Source organism: Elaeis guineensis, chromosome 8 (genome assembly GCF_000442705.2).
Source record: "Elaeis guineensis isolate ETL-2024a chromosome 8, EG11, whole genome shotgun sequence".
Classification (NCBI taxonomy): Eukaryota; Viridiplantae; Streptophyta; class Magnoliopsida; order Arecales; family Arecaceae; genus Elaeis; species Elaeis guineensis.
The window spans coordinates 123,247,231-123,266,836 of NC_026000.2; the positions used below are offsets into that span (position 1 = coordinate 123,247,231).

Consider the following 19,606-nt stretch of genomic DNA (forward strand, 5'->3'; position numbering starts at 1 on the left):
AAACAACCTTCGCCCATCTTTTCCACAACTACGAGAGAAGACAATGGCATCAGCCCCAAGCCTCATTGTACTTGTCTTAAAGCCATTTCCATCTAAACAATCACAACACAAAAAAAATGAATAAAAAGGAACACTATGTTTTAGCACAAAATCTTCTAACGAAAACAAATGAATACAGTTTTTTGTGCTAGAAATAAGACTCACATTGTCCAATAGTATTTGCTGATTTGCTTTTCAATGAATAGCCCAAAGACATGCATTGCCGCATTCCATCTGGATCCATTCCACCTCCATCATCTGTATAAATATAAAAGACTATGTGAAAAACATGGCACAAAAAATTTGCAAAATCATTTTTCTGCACATATATAAATTTTCTCTTAAAACTTCTCTTAACCAAACATTCAGCTCCCTCATCAAACAGAGGCTTAAGATAAACATATTTGAAGCATTATATCCTCTATAGTTGCTACTCAAAAGTTTCCTTTACTGTACTGGTTCCACATGTAGCACTCTCATCCATACTACACCCATCTTTTGCTCATAATGATAAATTTATACACAAAGCATGCTTTAAACATCATACTCTCCTTGTAAATGGCACATGCACTTTCCTGTCACATGATGCTAAAATAAATGATAGTATATGATGACTTGATAAGCTTACGACATGGTGACAACAATACATGTGCACAAACAAAAACAAAATAAAAATATTCCATCACCCCAAAGATGAAGTAATTGAATGAAGATTGCATGACCCAACAATAAAGCAAGTTTGAGGTAGTTACCAAATTTAATCTTAACTAGTAAAGAGGAAAAACTTCATACCTTCAATTAGCAACATTTTCGTTCCATCTTTTCTATTCTCCAACATATCCACATTCACAAATGTAGCTCCATTACAAACCTGAAAGTAAAAACAAATAATTCATAAGACAAAGTGAAAAAGTACACATATGCACCATTTGTATGGTTCAAGAAGTTGACAAATTCAGGTACCTCATCCAAAGAATTGTCCAAAAGCTCAGCCAATGCTGTTGGGATAGAAAAAAGGAAAATTCAGTAAGCTAATGAGTATGACAATCTAACCATTCACATTCCATGATTTCTGTGCATAATTTCCAACATAAAAATATATACACATAGCTATGAAAAGTACAGATACATTCCAACTAAAAGCCAAACAAGTATTCAGTATAGAACAGCTCTATATATATCATTAAGATATAGAGAGAGAGAGAATAGCTCGGCATATATGTATGTATGGATGTATGTATGTATGTGTGTATGCATGAATCTAAATGTATATGTATAGAAAGAGAGAGATATAGAGATGGCTACTCTTGAGTGCAGCCAAACCCAGATCCAGTCGCCTCTCCGGCCATTACATCGGCATGCATCTTGAACCCTATAAACCAGCAATTAACAGCGGCCCCCACTGTAAATCTAAAACACAAAAAAAGACAGCACTAATGGGATGGGACAGAACTCATGCCTTTTTCCTCCTCTTTCAGTGCAGCAATCATGCCTTAATGGGCTGGAACATGACATAACACCCAAGCCTGTGCCCATCCCTCAATATACGCCACATCTACACACAGTGGTTCTCTCTCCTGCCCCTCCCTAGGCCAGATTGTTTTTATTTCTGCACATTTGTATTTATTTCTGAAGACTAGATGTTTACCATCTGATAGTTAGTGTTTATCATTGGCGCCTTAGTGTTTATTTCTATAAAGTTAGTGTTCACTCCTAGCAGGTCAGTGTTTACTTTCAAGCACTTAGTGTCTACTTTCTCCAAACTTTCTGTTTATCCTCCTCTACTGTTGTTTACTGCAAAGCAGCACTCACCTGACCAATGATTGCTAGATCTTTTTCTATTTATTTTTGTGATGGTTGTATTTATTCTCATAGACTAGGTGTTTATCATTGTGCGGTTAGTGATTATCTTGGACACCTGGGTGTTTATTTCTATTGGGTGGAGGAGAGAGAAGGAGAGAGAGAAAGAGTGTGTGGATAGGGTGCATCCTAAGGGATGGTGCAAGGGTGGGCGGCACATCCCATCCCATTAATAAATATTTCTCTTTCTTTCCTAATGCACCAGACCTATTAACAGCAATTTGGTGGCTTCAAGATGTGCACTGATCGAATGATTGGAGAGGTGAACAGATCCAAGTGCATGCATATATATATGTATGTATGTGTATGTATATATATATATATAAATAAATAAATAAATAAATATATATATATATATATATATATATATATATATATATATATATATGTATATATGTATGTATGTGTATATGTATGTATGTGTGTATGTATATATATATATATATGTATGTGTATATATATATATATGTGTGTATGTATATATATATATATATATATATGTGTGTGTGTGTGTGTGTGTGTGTGTGTGTGTGTGTGTGTGTATATGTATGTATATGTATATGTATGGATATATGTATATATGTATGTACGTACATACATGTATACATTTACATACATATACATATATATATATATATATATATATATATATATATATGTATATGTATACATGTATGTACGTACATACATGTATACATATACATATATATATATATATATATATATATATAGATGTATGTGCGTACATACATGTATATATATATAATATGTGTGTGTGTGTATGCATGTATATGTACGTACGTACGTACAATGTATATGTATGTATGTATATATGTATACATGTATGTACGTACGTATGTACATGTAAGTACGTACATACATGTACGTGCGTACGTACATACATATATGTATGTATGTACATATATATATATATGTATATATATATATATATATGCGTGCATGCATACATACATATATGTGTGTGTGTGTGTGTAATTATGTATATGTATGTGTGTGTGTTCTTGTAGTAATAGTGAGTGAAATAAGAGCAAGCTAAACCATAAAAATAGGGTTGTGGAAGAGCAATACAAGTGTTGTACTACTAGGCAAAGCGGTGGAACGTTGCACCCTTAGATGATGAAAGTCTAGCAGCTAAAAGCACACTAGCTCACGCTCTGGCTTGAGTAGCATAGGACACATGGAATCTCATGTGAATCAGCATGGACCACCCTCGAAGGCTAAATACTCCTAGGTGATGATAATGTAGTACGGTGAAGGAAAAAATAACCTCCATCAGGGAGTGAAATAAAACATGAAACTATTTGCTCCCAAGGAGTGAGAAAGGAATGTGATCTCTGACCATATGCATGTTAAAGAATGAGCCAACAACTCATATGCAGTGGCTTGATTAAGGGAACCTGCTAGAGCCATAGCGAAACCTAGTCTTCATAGGGCAATTATCACTATTTATGAACCAAAACCTAGATGATCTTGCCATGACTAGGATGAAGCTTGGGTAAAACTAATCTAAGGTCCAAACCCACTAATGTAAAAGAATCAATGGATGAGTTCCGGCTAGAAGTGAAATGCTACTCGAACTAGAGTTAAATGCTTCTCCCCAAAATGTGTTGCGGTGCAGCAGTTGATTAGACATCTAATGGTAAAGTACTATTTTGATGCAGCCATGAGAGTGGTACCAAATCAATGCAAACTTTGAATACCAAATATGACCCCAAAATAATAGGGTTCAAGGTCGGCTAGTGAGATGATGGGGGATAAGCTTCATCATCTAGAGGGAGGTAGCTTGGATCACCAAATAAGGCCCCTAAATGACTGCCAGTGGTAAGGGAGGTAGGGGTGTAGGAACAACCAGGAGGTTTGTCTAGAAGGAGCCACCCTTAAAGGAGTAAAAAATTTCCTGATAATTATACTACGTATAGATATAATTTTTAAAAAAAAATTAAAAAAATCTGATATGTATACTACACCGCCATCCTTGAAAGAGTAAATGCAACATATCAATATAGAGTAAAAGATTCCTAATGGTATGCGACATATGGCTATCAAAAGTAAATATACATGCTAGCTAAATGCCTAACAAGTCTTCAGTATAGAATAGTGTGCATATATCATTATAAAATATATATGCAACAGATGGAAGCTATAGCTATAAATACAGAAAGGCATATCAATATAGGGCAAAACAAATTAAAGATAGGATATACTAGTTAAGTATTACCTCCAAGAGCCCATTTATGACTTGTAGCATTTGAGTGTAGGAACTTGGGGTGAACCCTCACATGATCCATACCAGCTGCCAAAATAAGGCATTGACTTTAAGCTTTCTGACCAATTAATATGTGCATAAAAAAGACAAATAGGACTAGCAAAACTGTCTTACTACATATTCAGTTCAAAGATACCCGAATACTATTAATCATACATTACTTGTTTCGTGGTAACACTCCAAAACATGATAATCAAAAAGCTAATGATTTGTATGGAGAAATATTAAATGCTACAATCACCTGTGATCCTTACCAAAGTAGCAATTTTGTAAGTTAATTATAACAATAATTCTGTGTCAACTTTATAACACTCCCTGCTTTTCTTTCCACGAAAACAATTTTTGTGTTGATAAAGACTTTCACCCACAAAATTAGTATTTATAGCATTCAATAGTACGCCAATAATCTTCCAACATTGCAAACCCGAGCAAGTCACTAGTAATCTAATTCTACTAGAAATTACGGCATTAAAAAAAAAAGATTGGGAAAAGTTTAATGAAACCTTTTCCAAAGGGAAAAAAAATTAAGAGAAAGAAATCAAGAATACCAGAAAAGGAAGCCGAGTCGTCCATCGGCAGCCCCTCGTACTCTCCTGCCTGCCAGAACTTCCGGCAAACCCGTGCCACCGACGTCGCCGGCAATGCAACAGATATCGGCATCGGCATGGGGATCGGCGCCGGCATCGACATCGGCTGGATCTCCGGCGTGAGGGGGTCAAGGAAACCGAGTGGCAGCATGTTTATAAGGCTGTCCTCCACTTCCAACTTGGGCCGCTTCATCGGCAGTCGCTCCCCGAAAGCCTTAGCCCTCTTCCCCAGCCCCTCGTCTCCATCGTCGCCCACGTTGGGCTCGGTGTCGCCCATGGTAAGATCGATCGCCACCGCCGCCGCCGGCACCGCGGTTCCGGGAGACCTCTCCGCCGCCTCGTTTGCCTCCACAACCGAACCCATGAGAGAGCACGAAGAAAGAAAAGCACGAAATATGTGGAGAAGAGAAGGCGAGAGGGTTTCGTTTTAATAGCGGTTCAAGAACGCGGTATCCCAGTTTCAATGGGAGAGGGAGAATGGTGGAATGCTCTCGGTAGGCTTCCAAGCGGAAAACTTAAATCCTATTGGAGAAAAGACGCAATACACGGAGGACATCGGCAGTCGTAATTTCAGTAGATTACGTAATTTCCTGAAACACGACTTCGAATGTTTTCACGTGTCGAACATCGAGTGCGGTTGTGATGCAAAGCGTCCGAGAATCCAGCGGACGTGGGCCCGCAATGGAGGGAGAGAAGAGGCGGTTCAGGCAGTTTGGTAACGACGAAATTTTGGATGAAGCCCGAAGTTTGGAAATAATTTACAAAGACGTCCGCCCATGCCCCTCTCTGTCTTTTCTGTGCGCCGGCGAAGTTATTTAGTTGGGGAGGCTGACCGTCGAATCGAGATTTGATGCATGGGTCTGCCTTGAATAATTCTGGAGGGATGGATGAACAGGCGTTATCCAACTTCGTTTCAAAGTCAAAGTTATTTAGTTATTATTTAATTATGCAAAGACTTTGCTAGTAGGGAACACAAGGCAGTAAAAGAGAATAATTCGGCCAAATATAATGATTTAAGAATTATTTAATATATTATATTTTTAATTTGCTATGATCAATATTTGAAGGATCCAGACTCCTTTATATATATATATGTATATAAATATGAAAATCTTAATTTCATGAGAGCTCTCTCTTCTTGGGTTCCTTTTCACTCCATCAAACCAGATCATTATTTAGTTTAAAAGAAATCACTATTTAAAGAAGTATAATTTATAGAAATAGAATCTAATTCTTACCACAAATAAAAAAAAAAAAGTCTAATCAACTCTATTAGGAGAATTGAAATGTTGGAAGATCCTCTATCAAGAAGAGCCCTCTCATTGGACTCCTCAAAGCTCATCGATATTAGAATCCTTTTCTATAAAAGTTTTGCATATTTTAGATAGGAAATGAACAAATTTTACAACAAGCTCCTCATTTAGAGATTAGTTACAAATGTGCCCACCTATTTCCCCTCTTCATGTTTCCAGTGTGCCATTCAAGTTCCTTTAGTTGAGGAAAATTAACCGTTGAATGTGAGATTTGATGGATAGATTTATCTTGATGTCCAGGTGGAGATTTTTGATTTGGTAGTTAATAATGCTATAGGATTGTTAATTTGGAATAGACGTGCAACGTTCTTTTGATTGTCCTTCATTTTGTAGGAACTCAAAAATGCTAAAAATATGGAGGGAAATAGAAGAATCCTTTTTGTCATTTTTAAAGGGCTAGTTAAATGAATGATTCGGGAGGGACAGGTGAACAGACATTCTCCGAGTTCACTTTGGAAACGAAATTATTTAGTTTTTTAATTGCACAAGAACTTAGGGAATGAAAGATGCATTGAAAGAGACAACTATTCGGCGAGGTATAATTATTTCCATATATTATATTCCTAATTTGCTATGATCAAAATTTTGAAGGATTTGGAACTCCTTCATATACATAAATATAGAAATCCTAATTTCACTAGAGCTCTTTCCTTCAATTCCTTTTTAATCTATCAAACAAGATCATTATTTAGTTAAAAAAAAATGAGATCACTATTTAAAGAATTACATGATTTATAGAAATAAAATCTAATTCTTACCACCGAAAAAGAAAGAAATCTAATCAATTCTATTAAGGGAATTGAAAAGTTGGAAGGTCCTAGCTCAAGAAAAGCCCTCTCATCAGACTCTTCAAAGTCCATCAATATTAGGATCCTTTCTTACGAAAATTTAGTATATTTCAGTTTGGAAACAAACAAATTTTATAGAAAGCCCTTAATTTAGAAATAATTTATAGATGCATCAACCTAATCCCTCATTTTGTGTTTTTAATATGCCGCTGAAGTTATCTAGTTGAGAAAGATGATCGTCGGATGTGACATTTGATGAATGATTTTATTTTGATATTTAGGTGGAGATTTTTGATTTGATAGTTAGTAATGCTATAGGATTGTTAAATTGTAATAGACATGCAAGGTTTTCTGATTGTCCTCCATTTATGGGAACCTAAAAGCACTAAAAATATAGAGGATAATAGAAGAACCCTTTCTTAATTTTGTCATTCGAGAAATGCCGATTAAGTGAATGGTTCTAGGATAATAGGTGAACTGATGTTGTCTAAGTTCATTTCAAAGACAAAGATATTAGTTATTTAGTTGTGCAAGGACTTTGCTTGCAAGGAATGGAAGGCCGTGAAAGAATAAATATTTGACATGATATAATTATTTAAGATTTATTTAATACATTATGTTCCTAATTTGCTATGATCAACATTTTATAGGATTTAGAAATCCTTTATGTAAATAAGTATGTATATCCTAATTTCACGAGAGCTCTCTCTCCTTGGGTTCCTTTTCAATCCATCAAATGAGATTACTATTTGGTTACCAAAAAAAATGAGATCACTATTTAAATAAATATGATTTATAGAATTAAATCTAATTCACACCACAAATAAAAGAAATAAATCTAATAACTTCTACCAAGGGAATTGAAAAGTTGGAACACCCTAGCTCAAGAAGAACTCTCTCATTGGACTTCTCAAAGTTCATTCATATGAGGATCCTTTTCTATGAAATTTCATTTGGAAATGAATGGATTTTACTGGAAGATCCTCGTTTGAAAATAATTTATAAAAGCATCCACCTATTTTCCCATTTGGGTTTCTAGTGTAGTACTAAAGTTATTTAGCCGGATATGAGATTTGATGCATGGGTTTATCTTCATATCCAAGTGGAGATTTTTGATTTGGTAGTTAGTAATGTTGTAGGATTCTAAATTTGGAATGGATGTGTAAGGTTTTCTTATTATTCTTCATTTGGTGGGACCTTAAAAGCACTAGAAATATGGAGGGTAATAGAACACTTTCTTAATTTTGTCATTTGAGAAGGACTACTTAAGTGAATAATTTCAGAGGAAGAGGTGAACAAACATTATCTGAGTTTGTTTTAGAAATGAAGTTGTTCATTATTTAGTTGTACAAAGACTTTGCTAGTCAGGAATGAAAGATAGTGAAAGAGATAAATATTTGGCTAAATATTATTATTTAAGATTTATTTAATATTATATTCCTAATTTGCTATGATCAACATTTTAAAGGATTTGGGACTCTTTTATGTATGTAAATTATGAAAATCCTAATTTCACAAGAGCTCTCATCTTGGGTTCCTTTTCAGTCCATCAAATGAGATCATTATTTAGTTACTAGAAAAAAATGAGACCACTATTTAAAGATGTATGATTTATAGAATTAAATCTAATTCTTACCACAAATAAAAGAAATAAATCTAATAAATTCTACCAGGAGCATTGAAAAGTTGGAAAGTCCTAGCTCAAAATTCATTGATATCAGGATCCTTTTTCATAAAATTTTAGTTTAGAAACAATAGATTTTATAGAAAGATCCTCGTTTAGAAATAATTTATAAAGTTGTCTACCTATTCCTCCATTTGTGTTTCTAGTGTGGTGCTGAAGTTATTTAGTTGAGGAAGGTTGACTGTCAAATATGAGATTCGATGCATAGGTTTATCTTGATATCCAAGTGGAGATTTTTTATTTAATAGTTAGCAATGCTATAAGATTGTTAATTTTGAACAGATGTATAACCCTTTTAATTGTCCTCCATTTGGTGGGAACTTAAAAGCATCAAAAATGTGGAGGGAACAGAAGAATCTTTTCATAATTCTATAATTTGAGAAGGACCATTAGGTAAACAATTACGGAGGGACAGGTGAATGGGCATTCTCCGAGTTCATTTCAGAGATGAAGTTATTAGTTATTTAGTTGTACAAGGAATTTGCTAGTAGAGAACAAAAGTTAGTGAAAGAGCTAGACAAATATTTGGCAAGATATTGTTATTTAATATTTATTTAATGTTATATTTCTAATTTGCTATGATCAATATTTTAAAGGATTTGGGACTCTTTACATGTATAAATATGGAAATCCTAGGTCCATGACAACTCTCTCCTTGGGTTCCTTCTCAGTTCATCAAATGAGATCATTATTTAGTTACCAAAAAAAATAAGATCAATATTTATAAATGTATGATTTATAAAAATAAAATCTAATTCTTAACACAAATAAAAGAAATAAATCTAATAAATTCTACTATGAGAATTGAAACATTGGAATATCCAAGCTCAACAAAAGCTCTCTCATTGGATTTCTCAAAGTTCATCAATATTAAGATCCTTTTCTACAAAAGTTTAGCATATTTTGTATCTCTTAAGTGTAAGGGTGAAAGTGTGTTAGATAATATTCATCCAGATTCATTTTTATATTCAAATCTATCTAGATATAGATAAAAATTTAAACATCTAACTAATATCTATATCTGTTAAAGAAAAATAGATATGCATATAGATGGACAACTATCTATTTGTATCTGAATATTTGATTCTATTCGTAATTCTATTCAATTTTATGTAGCACTCATGAATTTTTAGAAAAAATAAATGACTATATTAACATGCTATTAATTTAATTCATCATCTATATTTTTTATTTTATGATCATAAAGTTTAATCATTCGACTTATATCCATATTTATATCTATAATTTTAGTATCCTACTTATATTCATATCCATTTAAATCAAATATGGATCAAAATTTTTACATCCAACCAACATCTGTATCTGTATCTATATTCATTAAATAAAATAAATATAGATAATGATATGCTAGTATTTAACCCATTTTCAATCCTACCTAAGAGAAACCTAATACAACTATTGTGAGATCGATAAGTTTAGAAAGATACCACTTTATCACCACAACTTTGGATTTTTGATGGACAAGAGAGACTTAATATAAAATTATTGAAATCCCACCTCCTTAGACTCCTTAGAATCCACCTACATTTCCCTTTTTATAGAAGCTTAGCATGATTTAAATCACTAAAGAAAAATCTAATTCAGTGGTTTTGGTGATTGAAATATCTAATTAGGGATATTATGGAAAGAAATATAGCCACTCATATATAGTTGAAGGATATTAGGAGTTCCCATACTATGAGGTTAGAGATCGATACTTCTATATTAGAGGTTTCTATGAAAATATTTTATTTTTGATTCTCATTAGAATATAGTTTCATATTTGATAGTAATGCAATTGAAGATATCTTAACTCTCATGTTTGAGTCCTATTAGGATTACTCCATTTACTAGGAAAAATCATATAATATTTTTTAAAAGAAAACAATGCAATCTTCTTCCAAATGAGTTTCGACAATAAATGTTTTATCATTGAATGGAATTTTTTAAAACTAATCATGGCCCTGCAACCTAAATGGGTCACCATGGATCGAATGAACTTTAAGAGTAATCCTCGCAGCAATGACCAAATCAATCATTGATGGGAAACATTTTCGAGTTCTAGAAATCCAATAGCCAACCTAGTGACAAAACTTTGATAATGCATGCTAAATTATGCACATAGTACAATGAAAATGTTGAGAATATCTCATAAAGGATAAGGCATATCAACTACAGGATAAACACTCCAGATAGGAAGAAGAATTGAGATCTCTTTCTTCAGAAGAAAGAGAGGAGAAACCGAATGTGAAATCGCAGCTTGAATTGCTTTTATCAGTAAAAGGTGTATTGAAAATAATATTTAAGAAAGCAATGGATCTGTGAAAGCAACCGCAACTCAAAGTTTTTTCACATTGCTGCATGCAATAGAAGGCGAAGAAATCTAACTAATGAAGTTCAGCATGGGAATAGCCTACACCAAAAATAGACAGACATAAAAAAATCTTTTTAACTATTGCTCATCTCTCCTAGGTCTGAAGCACACAACCAAATTGATGTATATTGGGATAGATTGTTTCCTGAGGATCATCTCAACCTCTTCACATTTGATGAACAATTCTTAGAACAAGAAGGCAAGTGATCTTTAGTCTTGCTAAGGACAAATCACCTAGTCCAGAAGGTTTTTCCATCTCCTTCTACCAAAAGATTTGGGACACCATCAAGGCCCATATTCTCCTCTTGTTCAGTAACTTATACATCCAAAAGATTGATATATATTTCTTGACTCAATTACAACCTCATTGTCTTTATACTAAAAAGGACCAACAACCCCGTGGTGATAGACTTCTGACCAATCACCATTAAACATAGAATCATCAAAATAGTCTCTAAGGTCCTCTCTACAAGACTAAGCCAAGTAATCAATTTCTTGATATCCCCAACTTAATTGGCCTTCATCACAAATAGGCTCATCTTTGAAAGTTATCTTGCAGCAACTAAAGTCATACATCATTATAAGAGAGCCAAGTTAAAAGATACCATTTATGATTTTTGAGAAAACTTTTGATACCATCGCCCACAGCTTCCTCATTATACTTTTGATATGAGTTTCTTAATCAATATTAGGCAACTAAGATCAAATTGAAACATATAGAAGTATTGCAACTATAATATGATAAGTTCAAGCGGATGAGCTAAGAGAGAACAAAAGGCAAAATCAAAGTGAGCCTCTAGCTACCATAAGCATTGATAACCCAATTACTGCTATTGAAAAAAATGACTATATTGGGATAAATGATGAAACAATATTTTCAGAAGAGTAAGAAATAGATACTAAAATTTATGATTCTAAAAGCAATTATCATAGTATTTATAATACTGATTCTGACGATGATGATGATAAAAATATCATAGAATAGGAGAGAGAGATATACAAGATAGATAATGAGGATCCTAACATGGTCATAGAGGCAAAATATGCAAGTTGAGAATAGTTGAAGATGGCATTAAGCCAATATTCTATAAAAATAAATTTACTATAAGAGTTCTCAAAAGTGAACCAAGTAAAATGATAGTGACTTGCAAAGATTAAACTTATAATTGGAGGCTACATGCTTTACTACTATATGATGGTCATATATTGCAGGTATTATAGTTGAAATATTAATCTTTTATTCTATAATGTGTATGAAAAATATTGCATGGACTAATATATTGCTTTGTTTACATGTGTAGGTCAAAAAATTGAACGAGCCTCATATATGCTCATCTGTGAATAAGTGTGCGAATAAGATGGCTACATGATAAGATGATTGGTTGGCTAAGAAAAGAAGGTGACTTATTCCAATTAAACAAAGAAGGAGATTGTTGTAGTTCCATCATCTTGAATTTTCATATTACATAGTTTGATAAGGAAAAGAGCTCGCCATATCCTTGAATCATGGTAATTGGATAGATTCTTTTGAGAGAATGGAGGATTTCAAGGAGGAGCTTTTGAGAAAAAACTCAGGTAATGTAGTAAAGCTAAAATCAGATATGATTGGTGATAAGCATAACTTTCATGCTTCTTTATCTATCTATGGGCGTGCATTACGGGCTTCTTAGCTAGTTGTAGGCCTTTCAAAGATTTGGATGGCTACCACTTAAAGAAAAAGTTTAGAGGTATGATGATAGTTGCTACAGCACTTGATAAATATAATGATTTATTTTCAGTTGTCTTTGGTATATAATATAATCTGAAATAGTAATAGCTGGACTTGATTTTTGAAGGCACTTAAAGAATCAATTAAAACCCCAGAAGGCCTAGGATTTGCATCAAATTGAGAAAAGGGACTAGAAGAAGTGGTACAATAGATATACCCCCAAGCAAAACATAGAAAATGCATGAGGCATCTGTACAAAATCTTTCAAACAAAGTTCCTAGGACACTGACTTAAAATTGAAGTATTGGGAGCTACAAGGGAATACAAAAATGTTCAACATGATGATATCATGAATCAAATTAAGGAGGCTAGCTTGGAGGCATTCAAGTATCTTAATGCTAAAAATATTGGTTTATGGACTATATCTAAATTTGGTATTGTGGCTAAGTGTTCCTATATAACAAACAATCTTTTAGAGTCATTCAATATCTAGGTTTCTGAGGCTAGACATAGATCAATAATTGACTTATTGGAATGTTGTAAAACTAGCAATTATGGTGAAGAGGGAAGCAAGAAGGAGAATAACTACTCATTGGAAGAGAAATTTGATTCCTATGGCAATTAAATATATAAGGGACATTGTCTTAAGTTGGATGATTATAATATTTACAAAACAAGTGATTACAAAGCAAAAATAATTGAGACTAATGAAAGATATAAAATAATCCTCAATAAATAAAGGTGCTCTTGTCGTTTGTGATAGGTGTCAGTTATTTTTTTGTATACATTCTGCAGCTTTCATTTATAGTATGAGAGGTACAAAATTAAAAAATTATATCTCGGAGTACTTCACTGATGTAAAGTACAATACTACTTATGCATTAAAAGTTGGATCATTATCTGACAAGATCCAATACATAAAAATTGATATTGGGTATAGGGTGCTGCCCCCTATTCTCAATCTAAGATCTCCAAAAATATCAAAAAAGAAGAGAATTAGGAGTATATATAAAAATACATCGAAGAAGATGCTCAGATGCAAGTGCTGTGGTGAGCTTGGGCATCATGCAAAAAATTGCAAAAATCTAGTAGAGGAATCTCAAGCTTTAGTATCCTTATCGTCTGCATTAAAAAAATCTAGGAGGTAATATATTGCACTACTCTAACTTAATGATGTTTGTCATTTATCACTTATCATTGAAATATTACAGCTAGACCTAAGAAAAATAATTCAAGAGAAAGAGTGTCAATTACGGGATGTACACATGTAGTGTTCGTAGTACTGAGAGGGCAAAAAAATAAAGAAGACTTTGCAAGCAAGCTAAAAGAATGGAAGCTTCAATTGGAGAAGATAATGCCTATCCACAATCTTGTTTGGTATGCGATTGATATACATATTATAATTTTTGTAGTTAATTTGATTTCAAGTTATTTGGATCATAGTCACAATTATTATCGAATATAATTTATTTATTGATATAGAGTTAATTCTTATATTTAATTTAATTGGAGATTTGATCGCATGTTTTGCTGGAGCAGTAGAGATTATATTGATATGGATCTAATTTCTTTTCTAATAATTTATTTTATTCTATAATAAGCAAGATGATATTTTTTGCTACATCCGAGAGCTATCATCATTTAGTATTGAAGTCAATGACCCATTTGAGCTACCTTGAATTTTCTGCTGTGATCCTGGCAATTATCAATTGACAAACATAAATTCCACTTATATTTATATTTTGGTTAATTACCTTGAAATATTATCATATCAGTTCATAAAAGACAACATGACTTTGAGCGTAGATCAACCCTTGCAGGTTCAAAATTTGGGACCACTGTTGTCAAATCCTACCAAGCATGTAAGGAGATGCCCCGTCATCCATAATCTGAAGGTTCTGGACTTCATTTCTGGTAGAACTCATATCCTTTTCCAAGGACTTGCTTTTCTACCCAGATATTGTTGGGGCAAAGGGGCCAACAGGTCATGGCATGCTAATTAATTGTTCCCAAAGACCAATGTCTCTTGAGTGATCGGTCTTATCTTTTGAGGTTGTTGCAGAAGTATTCAAATGTAACCCAATACCAATACACATGGTGAACGACTAGTTCTAGGCTTGGAGCATTTATCATCGGAAGCTATTTTCTCGTTAGATAACAATGATGCTGAAGAATGGAGATTTGACTTGTTTTGCAAATTCTTTTAGAAAACCCAACCATATAAAAAATCAGATAGTGCCTTCGCATGCCATGCTATTGTTAGGAGTCAACCTATAAAGGAGAATCAGCAACAGTTACTGCATATTAGTAAGCAAATAATTGATGAAGGTGAAATTGGATAACTAAGACCTAGTCATATGCTTTTCCAAGTCAACCGGCTATGACATTAATTAATAAATATAGAATTATGAAGGCTACAATATTAATTAATATGTTTGAATTCTTTTCATATTCTTTATACATATATATCCTTCTAAATATGTAAAATTACATAAGTATCATTGCAAAGTTCTATATTTGCATGTATAACCTTAAAAATATATTTTTTTTTTTCATATCTACCCTTTAAGGGTATTTTGATTATTTAATTTAAATCTGTTAATTTTTTAACGGTGTTAGATGGAGTGGGCACATATACAAAAAAAAAAAAAAAAAGAAAAAAAGATAAACATACTAAACAATTAATTAGAAGGGTATACATATAAATATCAAGTAAAATCCAATATTTCAGTATACCCACAAAAATCCCAAATCAATAGTAAGCAAAAAGGTAATTCTGCATAGAAGTGGATTGAAACGTCTCGTATGTCGTTTATCTTGGTGGTGTACTGTCTCTGCAAAATCCCAATGGTGGTAGGTTCTGAGAACCTCATCATTGGGATTGCCTCCTATGAATCAACTGGCCAAATATAATGCTTGCAATACATCCATGACATGTTGATCTTCTGCAATGCCTCCAAGGGACCAACCAAACATCCTACAGCTGATTTTATACTCCTATGAGCTTTTAGTTGGGCTCAAAATAAACTTCCACAAGTCAGAAACGGTGGGTCTTGGCTTCTCAAACGGAGAAAACCTGCTTACCAGTATGTTCAGGTGCCAAGTGGCGCATCTCCCAATCAATTATCTAGGAATCTCCCTCCACCACTCAACTCTAAGCCTAAGTGAATGGAACATCTTAGGGCCTGTTTGAATGTCTAGGCCCAAAATCCTATAGGATTGATGTATTGGGTTAGCACAAATAGAAAAACCATCATAAGTTAGACTTATGTTCACAAATATCTAGGGACCTTTGGAGTAGACTGGCTCAAATCCTAGCAAAAAAAAAGATCCATATTGAGATTTTTTTTCTTGCTATGAGATCCAGGCCAGTCCACTTCAAAGATCCATGGGTATTTATAAACATAAATCTAATCGAAATTAACTGATTTTTTCTAGTTGTACTGGTTCAATCCATGAATATCCCAAGAGATTTTGGGCTCAAACATCGAAATAAGCTCTTATTAGAAAAAATATCCAAGAATACCTCTCATGATGGTCATGAGAAAGATGCTCATCAACTTGGTGCTTCAAGCGGTACCTACATACTGGATCTGGATGTCGGTCTTCAAACTTCCTACCAAAGTCATTCACCAGATCAACAAATTCTATAGGAACTTCCTGTGGGCAGACCAGGGACAGTGCAACAATAGCAAAATGGTCTCTAGTATGTCACCTCATAAAACTCTGCGGTCATGGCACATCCAACCTAACTACCCTCAACCAATCGCTGTTAACGGAGTGGTGGTGGAAATTCTATTCAAACCAAGGAAAACCATGGTCCCCACACCATATTACCATCGAAACCCATTGTCTCAGACTCTCTCTCATTTGCTTTAGATGGCTTCTTCCTTCTAGAGAGGAATACTAAAACTCAGCAACTACTTCCAGCAGAGTTCATCTGCATCCATAGGCAGTGGCCAACAAACATCCTTTTGGTTCGACTCTTGGGCCAGCACCGATCCCATCAACTTTGATATGCCACAACCTATTCACGTTCGCCAATAACCAAGCAGTCAGCGTCGCTAGCTTCCTCATGCAAAGGGACCGGCGCACCAACTTCAGGAACCCATTCCCTCGACAGTCAGATCCAAAGTCCAGACTCTGAATGCCATGCTGCTATCAGTTCAACTCTCCCCATCCACTGACAGTCGGATATGGAAGTGGTCTGCATCAAAAGCCTTCACATTCAAGCAATGCTGTCACTTCCTAATCCATGGTGGACTAACATCACCCTTTGGCTCCACGATATGGAAGCTTCCCATTCCAGAGAAAGTCAAATTATTCAACCGGCTTTGCTATCATAACAGGATACTCGTATTTGAAAATTTGGAAAAGAAAGGGTTCCACGGACCATCATCCCGTCCCCATGATCTAGCCGGGAAACTGTTGACCATTTGATGACGCCCTGTAACTGTACTTCATCTGTATGGAACTACCTACCTCGGCAAGCTCAACATCCCTCACCTCCCAGAAAAGTACCATGACCTCTGGCACTCGTGGAGATCGTCACCATCTGTCTGATAAAAAAAGAAACCCTAAAATAAAGGGAAAAGAAGAAAAAAGAATGAGATTTGGAAAGAATAAAACAACGTCATCTTTTTTTTTTTTTTTTTTTAATGGATTGATTTTATTCCATACAATACATAATATATATAGCCTTAAAAATTAATTTAAAATATCAAACAGATAAAATAGGATAGCAACCAATTCTATTGGGATAACATCTTTGTTTCTATCTATCCATACCTATCCAATTTGAATTTCTAATTCAAAATTAAATTTCTAATTCAAATTAAGTTTATCTTATCAACATCTCCTCTTAAACTTAATTCTTTGTATCAATGACTCCAAGTGAATCTTTCAATCTGCAAAATACTTCAGAGTTGAGGGGTATTGTGAAAATATCTGCAATTTGATCTCCGAAATTGATTTACTCCAATTCTATCTCATTCTTCTTGACTTGATCTCAAATAAAATAAAAACGTACATCAATATGCTTGCTTCGTTCATGATAGATTGGATTCTTGATTAGTGTAATTATCGATTTATTGTCAATATAGATTCTAATAGCATCATCTTGTAGTTGTTGTATTGCCTTCAAAAGATTTCGTAGCCATATGGCATAGCATACACATGAAGAGGCCGCAACATATTCAGTTTCATGTGTTGAAAGTGCCACTATCGATTGTTTCTTTGAAATTTATGTAAATACGATGTCATCCAAACAAAATGTGAATCCGATCGTGCTTTTTCGGTCTTCTAGATCTCCACTCCAATCACTGTCTGAGTAGCCATCTAAACGAAAATCGTTAGAAATTGAACAAAAAAGTTCGTGATTGAGAGCATCTTTAGTGTAGCACATAACTCGCTTTACAGGCTTTAAATATGTTGACTTTGGCTCCTCCATAAAGTGACTAATTAGCCCCACACCATATAAGATGTCCAGTCTTGTACATATCAAGTATCTCAAGCTCCCAACAAGACTCTTGAAATATGTCAAGTTGATTGTCGCTCCATAGTCGTGCTTTGATAATTTGATCCCACATTCAACGGTGTGCAAATGGCTTGCAATCCTCCATCTCGAATCTTTTCGGTATCCCCTTTCATAGACCTCCTAAGATATAAAAATGCCCTCTTTGTTTTGCATGACTTCAATCTTAGGAAAGTATGACATGAGGCCATTGTCCGTCATCTCGAGCTCCCAAATCATGGCTTGCTTGAATTCTTTGAACATTACTGGTTTGTTATCTATAAAAATCAAATCATCTACATATAAAGAAATTAATAAAATATCCTCTCCATTAGATTTTATGTAAAGGGTGCTTTTATATGGACACTAGATGTAGCCATTTTTTTTGAAATGTGCATTAATTCTTGCATTCGATGCCTTTGGTGCTTGATTTAGATCATACAATACCTTATTTAATTTGTAGACCTTTGATCCATGTCCCTTTATCATATAATATGTCGGTTACTCCACGTAGATCTCCTCATCAATAGTCATTCAGAAAAGTAAATTTATATCCATTTAGAAAATCAGCCATTTATATTGTGCTGTAATAGATAAAATTAAGCGAATAGTTTTATATGAATAACAGAGGTAAATACCTCATCATAGTCAATTCTAACCTTCTGCTTGTATCCTTTAGCTTCTAATATGGTTTTATATCTCTTCACTATGCCTTTTGCATTCTTTTCACTTTATATACCCACTTCACTCCTATAGCTTTTTCTCCTTTAGGAAGAGCAGTCAATTCTCATATGCGGTTTTTCTCGATAACTTTTATCTTTTCATCCATGGCATGCTTCCACTTTTCATTTTTATGCATCTTCATACTTAATAGACTCACAATATGCAAGAGGCAAATAAAGTGTACTTCATCTTTATCTCATATAGTTCTTTTAGACTTCTTATCTTTTGTAGTGCTCTTGGACTCCCATTCGATGATGAATCCAATGAAGTGGATGATGATGATGTCGGTAAAGGTATTGATGTTGATGGCGGTATAGTGGTGGATAAGATTTTTAACTTCAATCTAAGCAGGCTCTTCTCTCATGATCTAGCCAACCTTATTGTGCTAACTCCGTTCATCTTCCTCATTGAACTCCACATCTCTGCTAATCACAATTTTTAAATTGTTAGGATCAAATAATTATAAGCTTTGAATTTAGTATTGTACCTGATAAAGATGAGTTTTGAGTTTAGTCATCTAGCTTGGTTCTCCTTTGCTCCGGAATATGCGTATAAGCTACACATCCGAAGACCTTCATATGCAGATGTTAGGCTTCCTTCCCATCCATGCTTCTTGTGGGGTTTTATTCTCCAAACTTGTTGTAGGACACCGATTCAAAATATAGATAGTGCAAGCTACCGCCTCGACCCAGAACTTGTTCGATAAATTTTTGGTTTTAATAATGCTTCGC

General features: G+C 34.1%; 1 protein-coding gene and 1 pseudogene across 1 annotated transcript in view; one reads left to right on the forward strand and one right to left on the reverse strand.

The window, feature by feature from the left end:
• LOC105061425 (protein MICRORCHIDIA 7) overlaps window positions 1-5,282 on the reverse strand; it is a 24,077-nt gene extending 18,795 nt beyond the window's left edge. The window contains 6 exon segments of the mRNA XM_010945465.4: window positions 8-92; window positions 205-297; window positions 832-910; window positions 1,003-1,037; window positions 4,139-4,213; window positions 4,735-5,282. Of these exon segments, the coding sequence (XP_010943767.4) occupies window positions 8-92; window positions 205-297; window positions 832-910; window positions 1,003-1,037; window positions 4,139-4,213; window positions 4,735-5,137 (770 nt within the window). The 5' untranslated portion in view covers window positions 5,138-5,282.
• LOC140851225 (uncharacterized) lies at window positions 5,259-13,453 on the forward strand (annotated as a pseudogene).
• The last annotated feature ends 6,153 nt before the right edge of the window (window positions 13,454-19,606 follow it).